Consider the following 16,954-nt stretch of genomic DNA (forward strand, 5'->3'; position numbering starts at 1 on the left):
GACTACAGGCACCCGCCACAATGCCCAGCTATTTTTTGTTGCAGTTTGGCCAGAGCCAGATTTGAACCCACCACCTTCAGTATATGGGGCCGGCGCCCTACTCACTGAGCCACAAGCGCCACCCGTCCCTAACACTTTGTTTCCACAGGTATAAAATGAGTACAGCAACTACAGTGCCTTCTTGCTAACATTAGGAAGACTGCGTAGCCGCACCTCTCAACAGGCACTCGGCACTGCCTGGCTCACCCCGCACACTCTCCTAAGCGTGGCCAGGGCCCTCCTCCCCGAAACACTTGCATTCTGCCTGCCTTTCAGTCCTCTCTCACTGCAGCCTGCCTTGTCCTGCTTGCCTTCCACCCTGGGACCTCCCAAGGAATGTCTTCAGTGAGAAATTAGAAGCAGTCAGGAGGAAGGCCCTGGCCTTCCCACGGCAGACACAGCTTACCCCATCAGCAGCCTCACCGGCCGCTGTCCCTCTGCACCTGTGGAGGGCCCTGCTCCCCTCTCCAGCTAGCCCCCACCTATGCTCTGGGCCTCATCCCTCTGGCTTCCCAAGGTGAGATGTTCTTACCACCTCTTTCTTTCACCCTCATTTTCTCCTCCTTTGGAGAATCATTCTCACCTTGAACAAAGGTGCTCTAGCACCTCCTATCTTTAAAAACAAAACCTCCCTTTTTTCCCTTGAGAAGAGTCTTACTCTATCATCTAGGCTAGAGTGTTGTGGTGTCAGCCTAGCTCGCAGAAGCCCCGAACTCTCGGGCTTAAGCAATCTTCCTACCTCAGCCTCCCGAGTAGCTGGGACTACACATGCCCACCACCACGCCCAGCCAGAATAAACTCCTTGAGCCCAGGAGCTTGAGGTTGCTATGAGCTAGGGTGACAGAGCAAGACTCTTGTCTCAAAAAGAAAAAAAAAGTCTACTTGGAATAAAATCCAGTCTCCTTCACCTGACTTGTGATGCCCTGCAGAAACCAGCCACTGCCTCTCTCTCCAGCCGCCTCCCATCCATTCCCTCCCTCGGAACCAGGCATCAGCCCACGGGGATTCCTTCTGCCTCTTGGACACTCCAAGTCCATGCCTAGTTGGGCCTTTGCACTAGCTGTCATCTTGGTCTGGAATGTGCTTTCTTCTGGGTTCCTGAGGGTGTGGCTGGCTCCTTCTGGTCCTTAGTTTTACCGCTACTGCCCCAGAGGCGCTGCCCGCCCCCCCAGGCAAGTCTGTCATCATATCAGCTGCTTTTATTCACTGTACAGGGCCTGTCATCACCTGCTCTTCTTCCTGTGGGGTTTGCGTATGGTTTTGAGTTCCTCTCCCTCTATTAGGATGTAAACGCCATGAGAACAGGAGCTGTTTTCCCTTTATGGCTGTTCTATCTCCTTTATCTCCTAGAATAGACACAGCACAAGGAAGGCACTCAGCAAATACTTTCGCACTTTGTGAATGAGATCGCCTCTATAAACTCTCAGCCCTGTGCTTAGCATATTTAATGGTGCTCTATCAATGTCAGCTCCCACAAAGTACAGATGGAACAGGTGCTGCAGAGGGACCGCTGTCACTCAGAGACCAAGATCAATATGTTATTTAATGTTTTGATACTGCCTGTCACAACAGCGTAAGACAAATGTATTTTCTTTGTACTGAAATACATAAAATCCTCTTGACAGTTATTTCAGGAATCCAGCTAAGAGATTTCATGTTCTTCCCCCAAAATAGAAATAATCACAAACTCTGGAACCTTGAAAGCAGCTGAAGTGTTAATGGGAAAACCAGGATAGAAGAGTAATTAGATTCTGTGGTAGGAACAGAGCCTCTCTTGTCATGCACAGACACATCTTCCCATCTGCTCAGTGCAGTAACTGGCTATCTTCAAAATATGCTTTTCAATGGCAAAAGTCCGTCTAAGCATCTACAATTGAGAGGAATGAGTTGCAATTACTTCAAGTCTCTGCCTTGTCATCTGCCCTTTTCTTGTTGAAGTGTTGGGGATTTGCACAGGAGGAATGAAAAAGTATCTAACCACATATCTAATAGGACTCTTACCTATTAGAGACTGAGTCATTTATTCATTTAATAAATATTTTTAACGATAGTGAAATGTAGGCCTGGGGAGAGCCTGTAATCCCAGCACTTTGGGAGGCCGAGGGGAGAGGATCACTTGAGGCCAGGATTTGGAGACCAGTCCCCATCTCTACAAAAACAAAAGGTAGTTAAGGAAGGCTTCTATAAGGAGGAATCATCCGAGTTCTCAGTTGCAAACAACAGAATCCACTCCAGCTACTTTGAGCAGAAAGGAATGTGTGAAAGGCTATTAGTGGTGCACTGCTCCCCTAGAAGCCACTTTGTTAGCTGCAGAGGCCATGCTGCCAAGAATATGCCCAACCCATACTGCCCTGTAAAGGGATTTTGCTATGCATTGATGTTACTGGAGACTGCAAGCTGAAAGTTCTGCTCTGCTTTCCTTGAAAACCAGCTGCCCCTGTTGAAAGTCTCTCCAAAAACTGGGATCCGCATGGGTGCCTGTTTCCTCACATTGCTCGATTTCATCTTGAAGTTTCAGGCAGGTGCGTGCATCTGAAGGTGGAGCCTAGGAGAAAGGTCTGAATCTCACCACAAAGGAAGCTGGGAAAGCAGCTTTAGTGGTTTTCCCCGGAGGATGAGTCTCATATATGTGTGGCCGGAGAAGGGCACACCTGTAACACATAGTACCTCTAGGAGGTGCCATTTGAGCAAGAACCAAAGGATGAGGAGTCAACGGTCGGACGAGTGCATGGAAGAACTTTTCAGGAAGAAAGAGCAGCATATGCAAAAACCCATAGCCAAAAAAAGAGTTTGAATATTCAGGGAACAGAAACAAGGCCAGTGACACTACTCTAGGGAGTGAGGGGAGGGGAGGCAGGAGTCAAAGCTGGGGATGTGGGCAGGAGCCAGATGCTGCAGCATTGGGAGGATCATAGGAAGGAATAGGGATGTCATTTAAGTGTCATGATTATTCATTAAGGGGACAACATAATCTTACTTTTTAAAAACATTGCACTACCTTCAGAATATGGAGAATGTATTGGAGGGACAGAAGACCAGCCAGGAGACTTCTGTGGTTGTCTTAGAGATGGTGGCAGCAGGTGGCAAGAAGCAGACCTGAAATGTGTTCTAGAGAAAGATCTCCCATACTTGTTAATGGGTTGACTTTGGGAGTGAAGAGAAGTGGGGAAGAAGGGACGGAGCTTAAGAATGCTCTCCAGGTGTGTGGCTTAGGCAGCTGCATCCATTTACTGAGATGGAAAGGGTAGAGAAAAGCCATCAAGAGTTTGGTTTTGGGCGGCGCCTGTGGCTCAGTGAGTAGGGTGCCGGCCCCACATGCCGAGGGTGGCAGGTTCAAACCCAGCCCCGGCCAAACTGCAACCAAAAAATAGCTGGGCGTTGTGGCGGGCGCCTGTAGTCCCAGCTGCTCGGGAGGCTGAGGCAAGAGAATCGCGTAAGCCCAAGAGTTAGAGGTTGCTGTGAGCCGTGTGACGCCACGGCACTCTACCCGAGGGCGGTACAGTGAGACTCTGTCTCTACAAAAAAAAAAAAAAAAAGAGAGTTTGGTTTTGTGGCAGCACCTGTGGCTCAACAGAGTAAGGTGCCAGCCCCATATGCTGGAGGTGGTGGGTTCAAACCCAGCCCCAGCCAAAAACTGCAAAAAAAAACCCAAGAGTTTGGTTTTGGACTTACTAACTTTAAGATGCCTCTGAGAAGTGCAGATGGAGATGTCAAGTGGGTAAAAAATACAAGACGGGACTTTGGAGGATCAGTCTGGGTTAGAGAGAACAGTTTCTATCCAAGCCAAAATATGGGAACTGGAAATGGATGACCATCATGTAGCCAAAGGCAAAGGTAGAAAAACACCAGGCATGCTGCTGGAAGACCTAAATTTCCTTCTAGGTAATGCCACCTATTTGCATATCTGAGCCTCCATGTTCTTTTTTTATTTTTTTTTGAGACAGAGCCCCGAGCTGTGCCCTGGGTAGAGTGCTGTGGTATCACAGCTCACAGCGACCTCCAACTCCTGGGCTCAAGTGATTCTCCTGCCTCCGCCTCCCAAGTAGCTGGGACTACAGGCACTTGCCACAAAGCCCGGCTATTTTTTTGTTTGTTTGTTTGCAGCTGTCATTGTTGTTCAGTGCGCCCCGGCTGGATTCGAACCCGCCAGCTCAGGTGTATGTGGTTGGCACCTTAGCCATTTGAGTCATAGGCGCCGAGCCAGCCTCCATGTTCTTATCAGGAAAATAGGCATCACAACTGGTGTTAAATCTTACAGATTCAACATAGGGGTAGGTGATGTTCCATAAATTGTTGTCCAGTCCTATCTTGTCAGAATCTCTATTAATTTAAACCAGAATTTTTTCAAGTTTCAGAGCGTGAGTATAGTCATGGTCATTAACAGTAATGACCCAAATTCCTCTGGCTCCTGTCCATATTTGCTTATAGCAGATCTGCACAGCCTGCTCCCCTCCCAGATATTTCTGGGCATCCCCAGATTGTGTCACACAGCAGCTCAAAAACAAGCTCTGCCTCCATCATACCTAAGCCTGGTGTGCCAAATCTGAGCGGCAAGGTGACCAGGTATGGTAGAATAGTCCCATCTTCCCTGTGGTGTGATGGGGTAGAGGGTCCCAGAGCAGTCTTGCTTTGCCTCCCACCCCCAGTGATCGTCACCTTGCCTCACACCGTCAGGAGTGTTGTGGTATGGCTGGTCACAGCATGGGGGAATGGAAGGAAAGTGCTCTGCGCATGGAGGGGCAGGATCTTCATGGAGAATCCGCCATGTGCAAGTTTTCCTTGTATATATCAGCTGAGTCCTTGAGCAGCTCTGCAAAGATTACTTGTTATCTTTATTGGACAAAGGAAGCAATAGACTCAGAGAGGGGAGCGACTGGCCCCAGGCCACACAGCTCCCTCAGCGGATATCAGGATGCTGTCATTCCCGGCTCCTTTTGCGTCAGGATGCTGCCTGTCCAGCAAGGGGAAGGACCTCATCGCGAGCCACACTGCTCTCTGCTCTACCACAGGTCTCTCCAAGGCCTGTTCAGAACGAGCACTGCTGCTTCACCGAGCCCTGGGAGTGTCCTCCCAGTAACCACTCCAGCACTGTAAGAATCAGTAGCTGTTGGACAGCAGCTGTGTGAAGTCCTTTCAGCTTTCTCCTGCCCATTCAAATACCACATTTATATAAAAGCAAATAAAAGGCGGTTGTTGGGGCTGGTGGACTGCTGGTCTGCCACGTGGTGGGCCATCTGTTTAAATCTGTCGAACTCCTACTCATCCTTAAAGACAGAATGGAAGCATCTTCTCTCCTTGGCAGCCCTCCAGCCTCTCCTTGGCAGCCCTTCCCATAATACTCTCCACTCACTGCTGGTGGCCAACTGTGAGTTTCCCTCTATATCTGTTGTTCCCTTCATCTATGAAAAGAGAACCTCTGATTTTTATTTAATTTTTTTTTTTTGCAGTTTTTGGCCAGGGCTGGGTTTGAACCCACTATCTCCAGCATATGGGGCCGGCGCCCTACTCCTTTGAGCCACAGGCACTGCCCATAACCTCTGATTTTTAGCTGGACACATCCATGGCCAGGATAAAGATTGTATCTCCTAGCCTCCCCTCCATCCGCAGCATGTCCCAGAAGTCACCCCTACATAGGAAAAAGTCTCCATACAAGGGAAAAATGGGAAATTGTAGCTAAGTGCACTTTTATTTACAAAACATTCATTACAAAATTTTACAAAATATTTACAAAATATTCTCTACATGTTGGCCTCCTCTGTAAAATTTTGTAATGAGTATTTTGTAAATAAAGATGCACTTAGCTACAATTTCCCATTTTCCTGGAAGAAAAAGTATCCAATGTACTCAGCCCTACTATGAAACTAATTTATGGCTTTCATATGAAAACTATAACCCAGTTATAACCTAAGAATATGGGGAAGGGGGAGAGGGAGGGTAGGGAGAGGAGAGGATGGGCAGAGGGAGGGTGATTGGTGGGATTACACCTACGGTGCATCTTACAAGAGTACGTGTGAAACTCAGTAAATGTAGAATATAAATGTCTTAACACAATAACTAAGAAAATGCCAGGAAGGCTATGTTAACCAGTGTGATGAAAATGTGTCAAATGGTCTATAAAATCAGTGTATGGTGCCCCATGATTGCATTAATGTACACAGCTATGATTTAATAATAATTTTTTAAAAATTTCCCATTTTCCATGTGCATGGCATGACTTTTGGGACACCCGTGTTTGTAGCTATGTGATTAAGATCAAGGTAATGAGATGTAAGTGGATGTGTCATGTGGCATTTCTGGGAACCTTTCTTAAAAAACATCCGCGTGACGCCTTCCTCTCCTGGTCCTTTCTTCCCGCTTGCTGCCTAAAAGGTGAATATGATGGCTAGAGCTCCCACTGCCATCGTGGACCCTAAGAACAAGGGTCCTATTTCAGGAAAGGTTAAACATTGAGCTGAAAAAAGTCAGAGACCCTGAGGACTTAGCACAGCAGCAGGACACCAGTGACTCCAGATCGCCCACCAGTCTTTATGTGAGAGAGAAGTTTCTGCCTAGTTTAAGCCACTGTTATTTTGAGTCTCTGTAAATCACATGCAAATGTAAGTCTAACTTACATTACCACTCTTACAGATATGTGACACTTTCTGCACCTTGTTGTAACTATTATCATCTCCCCTGTTAGACTGAGAGTTCCTCAAGGCAGGGACTAGGTTTTAACGTTAGCCCAGTGTCAGACACATTAGTAGCTGCCCAGTGAGATGTTCGCTAAGGGAGGTGTGATGAGTGATGGTATAAACAATGACAGCAGTGTTTTTGGAGCACTTACCATGAGACACTCGTGCACGGGACTTTGGAGGAGCAGTCTAAGTTAAAGAGCTTAGCATGCATGAGCTGATTTAATCCCACGAGGAGACGAGGCAGTGGGAAGATTCAGTGACTTGCCCAAGATCACCAGCTGTTGAATGAGATTGGGATCAGAACCCCAGTCAGCCTTAGCCCCCAGCCGGTGTGCTTTCCACATCAGCCACTTTCCTCTCTCACGCTCCTGGGGTTGTCTGGCTGTGCCTCTGGGGTCTGCCTCTCCTGAGAACAATGAGAAAGAGCTAAGAAATTGCACGGATGACTTCATTATATTTCTCTTACTACCACTTTTCCAGTTTTGCTGCTAACTTTGTTCTTCTCTTTCTCTCTCTCTCTCTTTTTTTTTTTGGTCCCCTGGAGTCATCTAATGTAAATGTATTCAATGAAAAAGGCCCTTCAGCTAAGTGGAAATCAGAAGAAAACTTCCTGAGACAGACTATCACAAAAGGTATATTGACCACCAAAAAGGGAAATATAGGCTTGTGACTCAGTATCTCCAAAACCCTGGTTTCTTGGGTTTGTTTGAATATAATTTTCTACCCTACTTTACTTTTGGGGTTCTATCCCGAGCCTTGGCACCAAGTAATATGTTATGAAAGGTTGTAATTGTCTTTTCAGCTCAATGAGCACAAGTAAGCTCCCCTTTGGTGCTGATTAGTTCAGCATAGTGTGACATCCATGAGGCAGAGGTTGGTGACACTGTGGGAGAAATAAATTTAAGATGTGATCACTGCTTCTCTCCCTCACCATTTGGATCCAGGTTTTAATTTTAAAAGGTGAAAACATGGAGAGGTCAATGACATTGAAAGAAAAGTTCAGTGTTACTAACAGTCCCCTGAGAAACCGGAGCACAGTATGCCATGCAGGCCACAGAGGAGACACTAGGTGGGTCAGGAGGCAGAGTGAGCTGGGGGAAGGCATGGCCAGGGCCTTTATTGGAGTTTCAGGCAGAAAAGTAAAGCAAAGCAGGGTGAACATCTTAGGACTGGCTAGTTTAAATAATTCCAGCGGCTCTGGGGCACAGAGATTGTTTCTAGATCTCTGGTGCCTGGCCCTGGGTTGATTCAGGGCAGTGGAAATATGAGCTTGGCGCGTGAGAGTTAGGTAAAGGAATTAGTCTACAACATGGCATCTTGATTTCATGAGAGGTATGAGTAACTTTGGTCATTAGTTTCGCCCTTTAATTTGTGGGTGCCAAATAGATAAATATAGAACCTGAGAAAACTATTTGCTGGGCACGGTGGCTCATACCAGTAATTTTAGCACTTTGGGAAGGTAAGGTAAGAGGACTGCTTGAGGCCAGGAGTTTGAGACCACACTGGGCCAGACCCTATATCTACAAAAAATAGATATAGACCCCCCCCATATCTACAAAAAATTAGCCAAACATATAGTCCTAGCTACTCAGGAGGCTGAAGTGAGAGGACTGCTTGAGCCCAGGAGTTCAAGGTTACAGTGAACTATGATCATGCCACTGGACTCCAGCCTGGGTGACAGGGTGAGAGCTTGTCTTAAAAAAGGAAGGAAAGAAATAAAGAAAACACAAAACAAAGAACTCTTTTTCTTTCTTTCTTTTTTTTTTTTTTGTAGAGACAGAGTCTCACTTTATTGCCCTCAGTAGAGTGCCGTGGCCTCACACAGCTCACAGCAACCTCCAACTCCTGGGCTTAAGCGATTCTCTTGCCTCAGCCTCCGGAGTAGCTGGGACTACTGAGCCACAGGCGCCGCCCCTCTTTCTTTCTTTCTTTCTTTCTTTCTTTCTTTCTTTCTTTCTTTCTTTCTTTCTTTCTTTCTTTCTTTCTTTCTTTCTTTCTTTCTTTCTTTCTTTCTTTCTTTCTTTCTTTCTTTCTTTCTTTCTTTCTTTCTTTCTTTCTTTCTTTCTTTCTTTCTTTCTTTCTTTCTTTCTTTCTTTCTTTCTTTCTTTCTTTCTTTCTTTCTTTCTTTCTTTCTTTCTTTCTTTCTTTCTTTCTTTCTTTCTCTCTTTCTTTCTCTCTCTCTCTCTCTCTCTCTCTCTCTCTCTCTCTCTCTCTCTCTCTCTCTCTCTTTCTTTCGTCTCACTTTGTCACTCTGGGTAGAGTGCCCTGGTGTCATAGCTCACAGCAACCTCAAACTCCTGGGCTCAAGCCATTCTCTTGCCTCAGCATCCTGAGTAGCTGGGACTATAGGCGCCCGGCTATTTTTAGAGACAGGGTCTCGCTTTTGTTCAGGCTGGTCTTGAAATCCTGAGTTCTAGCAATCCACTGGCTTCGGCCTCCCAGAGTGCTAGGATTATAGGCGTGAGCCATCAGCCTGGGCCCAAAATGGAATTCTTAAGTACTTAAGTATTATTCTAGGTAATTTCACAGGTCATCATTATTCTAAAAACTTCATCCTAACAAGGGAGAAATGGAGACTCAGAGAAGTTATGTGAATTATATCCACAATAAAGCCATTTTTTTTTTTTTTTTGTAGAGACAGAGTCTCACTTTATGGCCCTCAGTAGAGTGCCGTGGCCTCACACAGCTCACAGCAACCTCCAACTCCTGGGCTTAAGCGATTCTCTTGCCTCAGCTTCCCAAGCAGCTGGGACTACAGGCGCCCGCCACAACGCCCAGCTATTTTTTTTGTTGCAGTTCGGCAGGGGCTGGGTTTGAACCCGCCACCCTCAGTATATGGGGCCAGTGCCTTACCGACTGAGCTTCAGGCACTGCCCAATAAAGCTATTTTTTTTTTTTAAAAAAAGCTCAGGGACCACTGAGCCAGGATTCCAAATAGAGAGTCTTCAAGTCATATATATATATTTAATTCATAAAGACCCATGAGTCAAATGGGAAATATGGAAGGAAATCAGAAAATATTTTATTTAGTTAGTTTGTTAAACATGCTTCACAGAAAATTATGTTTTTAGTTTTTAATTGAACCCCAGTCTCCCATGTGACAGGTGGGGATACTCACTCTAACCAACAAGGAAGAAAATACTTGAGCTGAATGAAAATGAGACCTTCTTTTCTATAACATGAGCATTTATTTAATGCTATAGTTCTCCCTCAAGAGACTGCTATAGCTGCGACCCGTAAATGTTTGAACTGTTGTCTTTTCATTTTCACTCAGCTCAGGTTGTTTCTACTTTGTGGCGTTATGAATAATGCTGCTGTGGACATTCATGTTCCAGTTTTTCTATGGAGATATGTTTTCATTTCTTGTGTTTGTATACCTAGAAATAGAATTACTGAGTTAGATGTTTGACATCTTGAGGAACTGCCAAACTATATTCCAGACCATCATACATATTTTAAAGAATTTAGGAGGAAAATAGTCAATTATATTTATTATATGAACTTTACATTTATCCTGTATGTAACTAGATATTTACAATTTCTATTGCTTTTCCTTCATTCCTGAAGTTTCAGGTTTCCCTCTGGTATTATTTCCTCTTGCCTGGAAACAAAACCTATGGTATTTCATACAAAAATATGCCTTCTGGTAGTGAATTCTCTTAGTTTGCTTTCATTTGAGAATGTATTTTACTCTCTCTCTTTTTTTTTTAATTGAGACAGAGTCTCACTTTGTCGACTTCTGTAGATTGCCATGGCGTCACAGCTCACATCAACCTCAAACTCTTGGATTCAAGCAATTCTCTTGCCTCAGCCCCACTAGTAGCTGGGACTACAGGCACCCGCTCCAACACCAAGCTGTTTTTTGTTTAGCAGGACTGGGCCGAGTTCAAACCCACCAGCCCTAGTGCATGTGGCTGGCACCCTAACCACTGAGCTATGGTATTTTACTTTCCTTCTTGAGGGATTTTTTTTCTGGATATAGGATTCTGGGCTGACAGTTCTTTTCCTTCAGTACTTAAATATGTTGTTTCACAGCCTTCTGTTCTCAGTGGCTTCTGAGGAGAAATCCAGTCATTTAAATTGTCATTCCTTTTATCTATTTCTGTTGCATTTTTCTCTGTCTGCCCTCAAGATATTTTCCTGGTCTGCCTTTCAGCAATTTGATTTTGATGTATATATGCATGGGTTTCCTTGAATTTAACTTCTTTGGGGTTACTGTGAGGGAGGATACCTGGGAAAAGTAAGGTCTGAAAGAACAAAAGTCTTGTGACAGGAGCCCAAGGACACTACTGCAAAGTCTTCCCTATGATGACTCAGCTCTTAGTACTTTGTAGAAACTTAACTTTCTAGGACCTTAAACTAACACTTGCTTCCGCTTCTGTAAAAGCCCATGCCTACTTTCTCCAGCTCAATTCAAACTGACGGATCAGAAGGGTACCCATGAACAAGGAACCCTTGGCTGGAGATAAAAGGAAAAGGACAAAGCCAGTCAGGGAGCTCAGCCATTTTCTGGACTTTAGTCTGCCATGACTGCACCGGTTGAAATAAAGCTCTTCCTCCTTTTTTTTTTTTTTTGTTGTTGTTGAGACAGAGTCCTACCCTATGCCCTGAGCAGAGTGCAGTGGCATCTTAGCTCACTGCAACCTCAGACTCAGGCTGTGGGCATCCTGCTGCCTCAGCTTCCCAAAGCCACTGGGATTACAGGCGCTTGCCAAGGTGCCTGGCTGGATTTTTAATTATTTTTTAATGAGTTGTTGTCTTACTCTGGTTCAACCAAGTCTCAAACTCCTGAGCTCAAGCAATCTCCCACCTCAGCCTCCCACTGTTCTGGGATTGTAGGCATGAGACACTGCTCCGCAGCCCTTCCTCTTTTTTTTTTTTGCAGTTTTGGCCGGGGCTGGGCTTGAACCCACCACCCCTGGTATATGGGGCCGGCACCCTACTCCTTGAGCCACAGGCACTGCCTTATGCCCTTCCTCTTTTAAACACAGATGTTCGGGTATTTCTTTCTCTCCTTCAGGCCTTGTTTTCCTGTAATAACTGAGCTTCAATCAATAAGTTTATGTCTTTTACCAAATTTGGGAAGTTTTTAGCCATTTTTTTTAAAGACGGGGTCTCATTTTGTCACCCTTGGTAGAGCACCGTGGCATTATAGCTCACAGCAACCTCAAACTCTTGAGATCAAATGATCCTCTTGCCTCAGCCTCCAGAGTAGCTGGAACTACGGGTGCCCGCCACAATACCTGGCTATTTTTAGAGACAGGGTCTCCCTTTTGCTCAAGCTGGTCTCAAACTCCTGAGCTAAGGCTGTCCACCTGCCCTGGTCTCCCAGAGAGCTAGGATTACAGGCATGAGCCACTGTGCCCAGCCCTTGCCATTATTTTTTCAAATAATTTTTTTGGTACTATATTCTTCCTCCTTTTATTTTGGGATCTTAATGTCACAAATGTTAGACCTTTTGACATTGTCCCATAGGTCTCTACATTCCTGTTCAATATTTTCTCATCTTTTTTCTCTATATTGTTCAGATTATGTGGTATAATAAAAAATATATTTGGTTGCTATCCCTAGTTCCTGGTACAGAGTTCCTAAAAAATCTTTGGAATTTCCAGGGTGAAAAGGGTGTCTTTTGTTATCATAATGAGCCTCCCTCAACCACACTAGAAGTTTGTGTGTGTGTGTGTGTGTGTTACTTTTGAGACAAAGTAGAGTGGGTAGAGTGGCATCACACCTCACAGCAACCTCAAACTCCTGGGCTTAAGCGATTCTCTTGCCTCAGCCTCCCCAGTAGCTGGGACTATAGGCACCTGCCACAACGCCCAGCTATTTTTTGGTTGCAGTTGTCATTGTTGCTTAGCAGACCGGGCCAGCTCGAACCTACCGCCCTAGGTGTATGTGGCCGGCACCCTTGCCGTGCAGACTGAGGCGCTGCCTACGCTAGAGTTTATGTTAATACACAGGGCGAAGCCCCTGGATAGCTTTAGGATGGGACTGGTTACTAGAAAGACCACACACATAATTAGAGAATGGAAACTCAGCTCCATCCCCCAACTTCCAGGGCAGAGAGGGACTGGAGGTTGAGTTATAAAAATTCTTGGACAATAAGTTTAGTGAACTTCCAGGTTGGTGAACACATCAACATGCTGGGAGGGTGGGTGGCATGCCCTAAGAGGGCATGGAAGCTCTGCACCACCCTCACCCCCATGCTTTGCCCTTCTCTTCCTTTTGGTTGTTCTTGAGTTGACTCTTGTATAGTAAGTCTGTAATGCTAAGTGTAGCACTTTCCTGAGTTCCGTGAGTCATTCTAGTGAATTATTGAACCAAGGATCCAGGGTTATGGGAATACTCAAATTTGTAATCAGCTCAGCAGAAGTGTGGGTAGTCTGGGCATCTTGTTTGAGACTGGTGTCTAAAGTCGGAGCAATCTTGTAGGACTGAGTTCTTTAGTTTTCTTTTCTTTCTTTCTTTTTTTTTTTGTAGAGACAGAGTCTCATTTTATCGCCCTTGGTAGAGTGCCAGCCGTGGCGTCACACAGCTCACAGCAACCTCCAACTCCTGGGCTTAGGCGATTCTCTTGCCTCAGCCTCCAGAGTAGCTGGGACTACAGGCGCCTGTCACAATGCCCGGCTGTTTTTTTGTTGCAGTTCCACCAGGGCCGAGTTTGAACCTGCCACCCTCCGTATATGGGGCTGGTGCCTCACCCACTGAGCCACAGGCACCACCGAAGTTCTTTAGTTTTTGAGATTTGGTGTGTAGTGTCAGAATCCAATTGAGGGAGAAGAGTGGCAGGCAATAAAAAGTTGGACACCCAATTTGTGTCAGAGAATTAGAGAATTGTTATGGAAAAAATCACACATTTAGTGTCAGAAAACACCATACAAATTGCATTTTTTTTTTTTTTTGAGATAGTCTCACTATGTCACCCTCGGTAGAGTGCTGTGGCATCACAGCTCACAGCAACTTCCAACTCTTGGGCTTAAGCGATTCTCTTGCCTCCCAAGTAGCTTGGACTACAGGTGCCAGCAATGCCCAGCTACTTTTTTTGTTGTTGCAGTTGTCATTGTTGTTTAGCTGGCCCCAGCCAGGTTTGAACGCATCAGCTTCAGTGTATGTGGCCAGCGCCCTAACCATTGTGCTACAGGTGCTGAGCCCAAATTGCATTATTTTATTTTATTTTTATTTTTTATTTTTGAGACAGAGCCTCAAGCTGTCACCCTGGGTAGAGTGCTGTGGCATCACAGCTCACAGCAACCTCCAACTCCTGGGCTCAAGCCATTCTCCTGCCTCCGCCTCCCAAGTAGCTGGGATTACAGGCGCCTGCCACAACATCCAGCTCTTTTTTTGTTGCAGCCATCATTGTTGTTTGGCAGGCCCAGGCTGGATTTGAACCCGCCAGCTCAGGTGTATGTGGCTGGCGCCTTAGCCACTTGAGCCCCAGGTGGCCAGCCAAATTGCATAATTTTAATTGACCTATTTGCAAAGTTACGGGGTCTCATTCTGGTCACCTCAATTCTGTTACCAAAAGATTGGCACTTGTCTCTGAGGCCACATCAGAAGGACAAGGACAAATGGTTGAGAAAAAGGAAAGAAGAGTTTATTAACCTACCAGCAAATTAAGATGGACTGACTCCCCATTCCCATCTTTTTTTTTTTTTTTTTTTTAGATACAGAGTTTCACATTATTGCCCTCAGTAGAGAGCTATGGTGTCACAGCTCACAGCAACCTCCAACTCCTGGGCTTAGGCGATTCTCTTGCCTCAGCCTCTGGAGTAGCTGGGACTACAGGCGCCCGCCACAAAGCCCGGATATTTTTTTGTTGTCGTTGCAGTTTGGCCGGGGCCAGGTTTGAACCCGCCACCCTCGGTGTATGGGGCTGGCGGCTTACCCACTGAGCCACAGGCACCACCCTTCCATCTTAAAGTACCATTGGCCTAGCCATAAGGAGAAATACAGAGCTAAAAAGGGAAATTTTCAGCTTCAGGCTGTTTTAACTATACTTGATGGTCCTGATCGACCCCATCTCCAGAGAAGATAATCTTATGATCTCCGCCTGTCTGGACTTCTCTGACCTCCTGGACCTCTGCCCTGGACAATTCTGGTTGAACCATCTCCTATGGAACTTGCCACCTCTGGCATATGGGACCGGCGCCCTACTCCTTGAGCCACAGGTGCCGCCCTAGAGATGAAGTCTTGCTCTGTTGCTCAGACAAGAGTCCAATGGTGTGATCATAGTTCATTGCAGCTCAAACTCCTGGGCTCAAGCAATCCTCACTTCAGCCTCCCAAGTAGCTGGGACTACAAATTCTGTTCATCTTTAAGATATTCTCTGTTGGCTCCGTGCCTGAAGCTCAAGAGGCTAAGGCACCAGCCACATGCACCAGAGCTGGCAGGTTCGAATCCAGCCTGGGCCTGCCAAACAACAATGACAACTACATCCATAAAACAGCCGGGTATTGTGGCGGGGGCACCTGCAGTCCCAGCTACTTGGGAGGCTGAGGCAAGAGAATCGCTTAAGCCTAGGAGTTGGAGGTTGCTGTGAGCTGGGATGCCATGGCATCTACATAGGGCGACAGCTGGAGGCTCTGTCTCAAAAAAAAAAAAAAAAAAGATATTCTCTGTTAATCTTCTCCTATAGAAAAACCTTAGTTTTGTGCAAGAGGGGAATCATTTGTTGTCTCTTAATCATAAAACCCTTCCTAATGCTGTTTAGCATTTTAAAAGATTTTAGGCCTTTCCTTCCTTATTCTGTGACCTTCTATATCCTGTAGATAATTCTATCATCAGACCTGTAGATAATAAGTACTGAACTTATTAATTGTATGTCTTTTTTTCTCACTATACTGTGAGTTCCACAAAGATAGTCTATTTCTAGCCATCTAGCATAGGCCTGGTACATAATAGATGCAGTAAATTTATGGGTCACTACAAAAGTTTTGAGATAGACAGTGTTATGGTCCATTATTTTCAAGAAACACAGTCCACAGTATCCTTTCTGATTCACCCATTCAACTTTTAACTTGCTCAGCTCAGTGTTGCTGGGAGGGCCTCATTTGTTTCCTTCTCCTCAGATTTTACATTTCTTGATTTTTGTGTATCTCAAAACTTTTGTAATGACCCCTATATTTGTTGGATGGATAAATGGAGAGACACATAAGTAAATGGATGAATGCATGGTTTTTAGATGTGTATCTGGCTAAAATGCAACTGAGCTCTACCACACGCTCTTTCTCATCATAACTGGCAAGCTCCGGTGATTTTTTTCTTTTTTGCTAATATCACGTGGACAGAGCCTACCCTGATCTTGAGAAAACCTACACAACAAGTCAAGAGGATATCAGCAGCAAGAGAATATCAGAATATGTTTCATAAAAATGTGAGTACATGATTGGAAATTTAGTAGAGAGGTGATTTAAAAGGGAACAGGAGACATGGCTAGGAGTCTAGCTCTGGGAAGATGTCAGAGTGAGGTGGGGGGTATGCTGATTATAGACTCAGGTGATACATTTAGGAAATTTCCTGGATGAGTAGACACAAGTTAGTTGAGAGAGCATTTTGTCTGTATTTCTCCAGGGATTTAGATCACCTGCTTGACACTCAGGAGCCCAGGTGTAATGGAAAGAGAGAACTAGCCTCCTACTCTACAAAATGGGACTGTAATTCCTAGGTCATGGTGTAGTTATGAGGTTTACCTGAGGCAGTGGTGATAATTAACATTTAACAATCACTCTATTCTATTGTCAGGCACTATACTAAGCCTTCTACAAGCAGTATATATATATATATATATATATTTTTTTTTTTTTTTTTAAGAGACAGAGTCTTACTTTATTGCCCTCAGTAGAGTGCTGTGACATCACAGCTCACAGCAACCTCCAACTCCTGGGCTTAGGTGATTCTCTTGCCTCAGCCTCCCGAGTAGCTGGGACTATAGGCACCCGCCACAATGTCCGATTATTTTTTATTTTTTATTTTTTTTTTGCAGTTTTTGGCTGGGACTGGGTTTGAACCCACCACTTATGGTATATGGGGCCGGCACCCTACTCCTTGAGCCACAGATACCGCCCCGTCTGGCTGTTTTTTTGTTGCAGTTTGGCCAGGGTCGGGTTTGAACCCGCTACCCTGGTATATGGGGCTGGTGCCCTACCCACTGAGCCACAGGTGCCGCCCAGCATTTTTTATTTTACTGTCATAATCTTCTGATATGTTCCTATTGTCATTCTCCACTTTATTAGTGAGGAAAA

General features: G+C 45.3%; 1 protein-coding gene across 1 annotated transcript in view; it reads left to right on the forward strand.

Annotated features, from left to right (window-relative positions):
* Nucleotides 1-16,954, forward strand: part of FAM227A (family with sequence similarity 227 member A) — a 63,386-nt gene that overhangs the window by 25,163 nt on the left and 21,269 nt on the right. The window contains exons 12-13 of the mRNA XM_053584902.1: nucleotides 7,258-7,345; nucleotides 16,001-16,086. Coding sequence (XP_053440877.1) covers nucleotides 7,258-7,345; nucleotides 16,001-16,086 — 174 coding nt within the window. The remainder of the gene's footprint in view (nucleotides 1-7,257; nucleotides 7,346-16,000; nucleotides 16,087-16,954) is intronic.

The sequence above is a fragment of the Nycticebus coucang genome, chromosome 3 (assembly GCF_027406575.1).
Source record: "Nycticebus coucang isolate mNycCou1 chromosome 3, mNycCou1.pri, whole genome shotgun sequence".
NCBI lineage: Eukaryota > Metazoa > Chordata > Mammalia > Primates > Lorisidae > Nycticebus > Nycticebus coucang.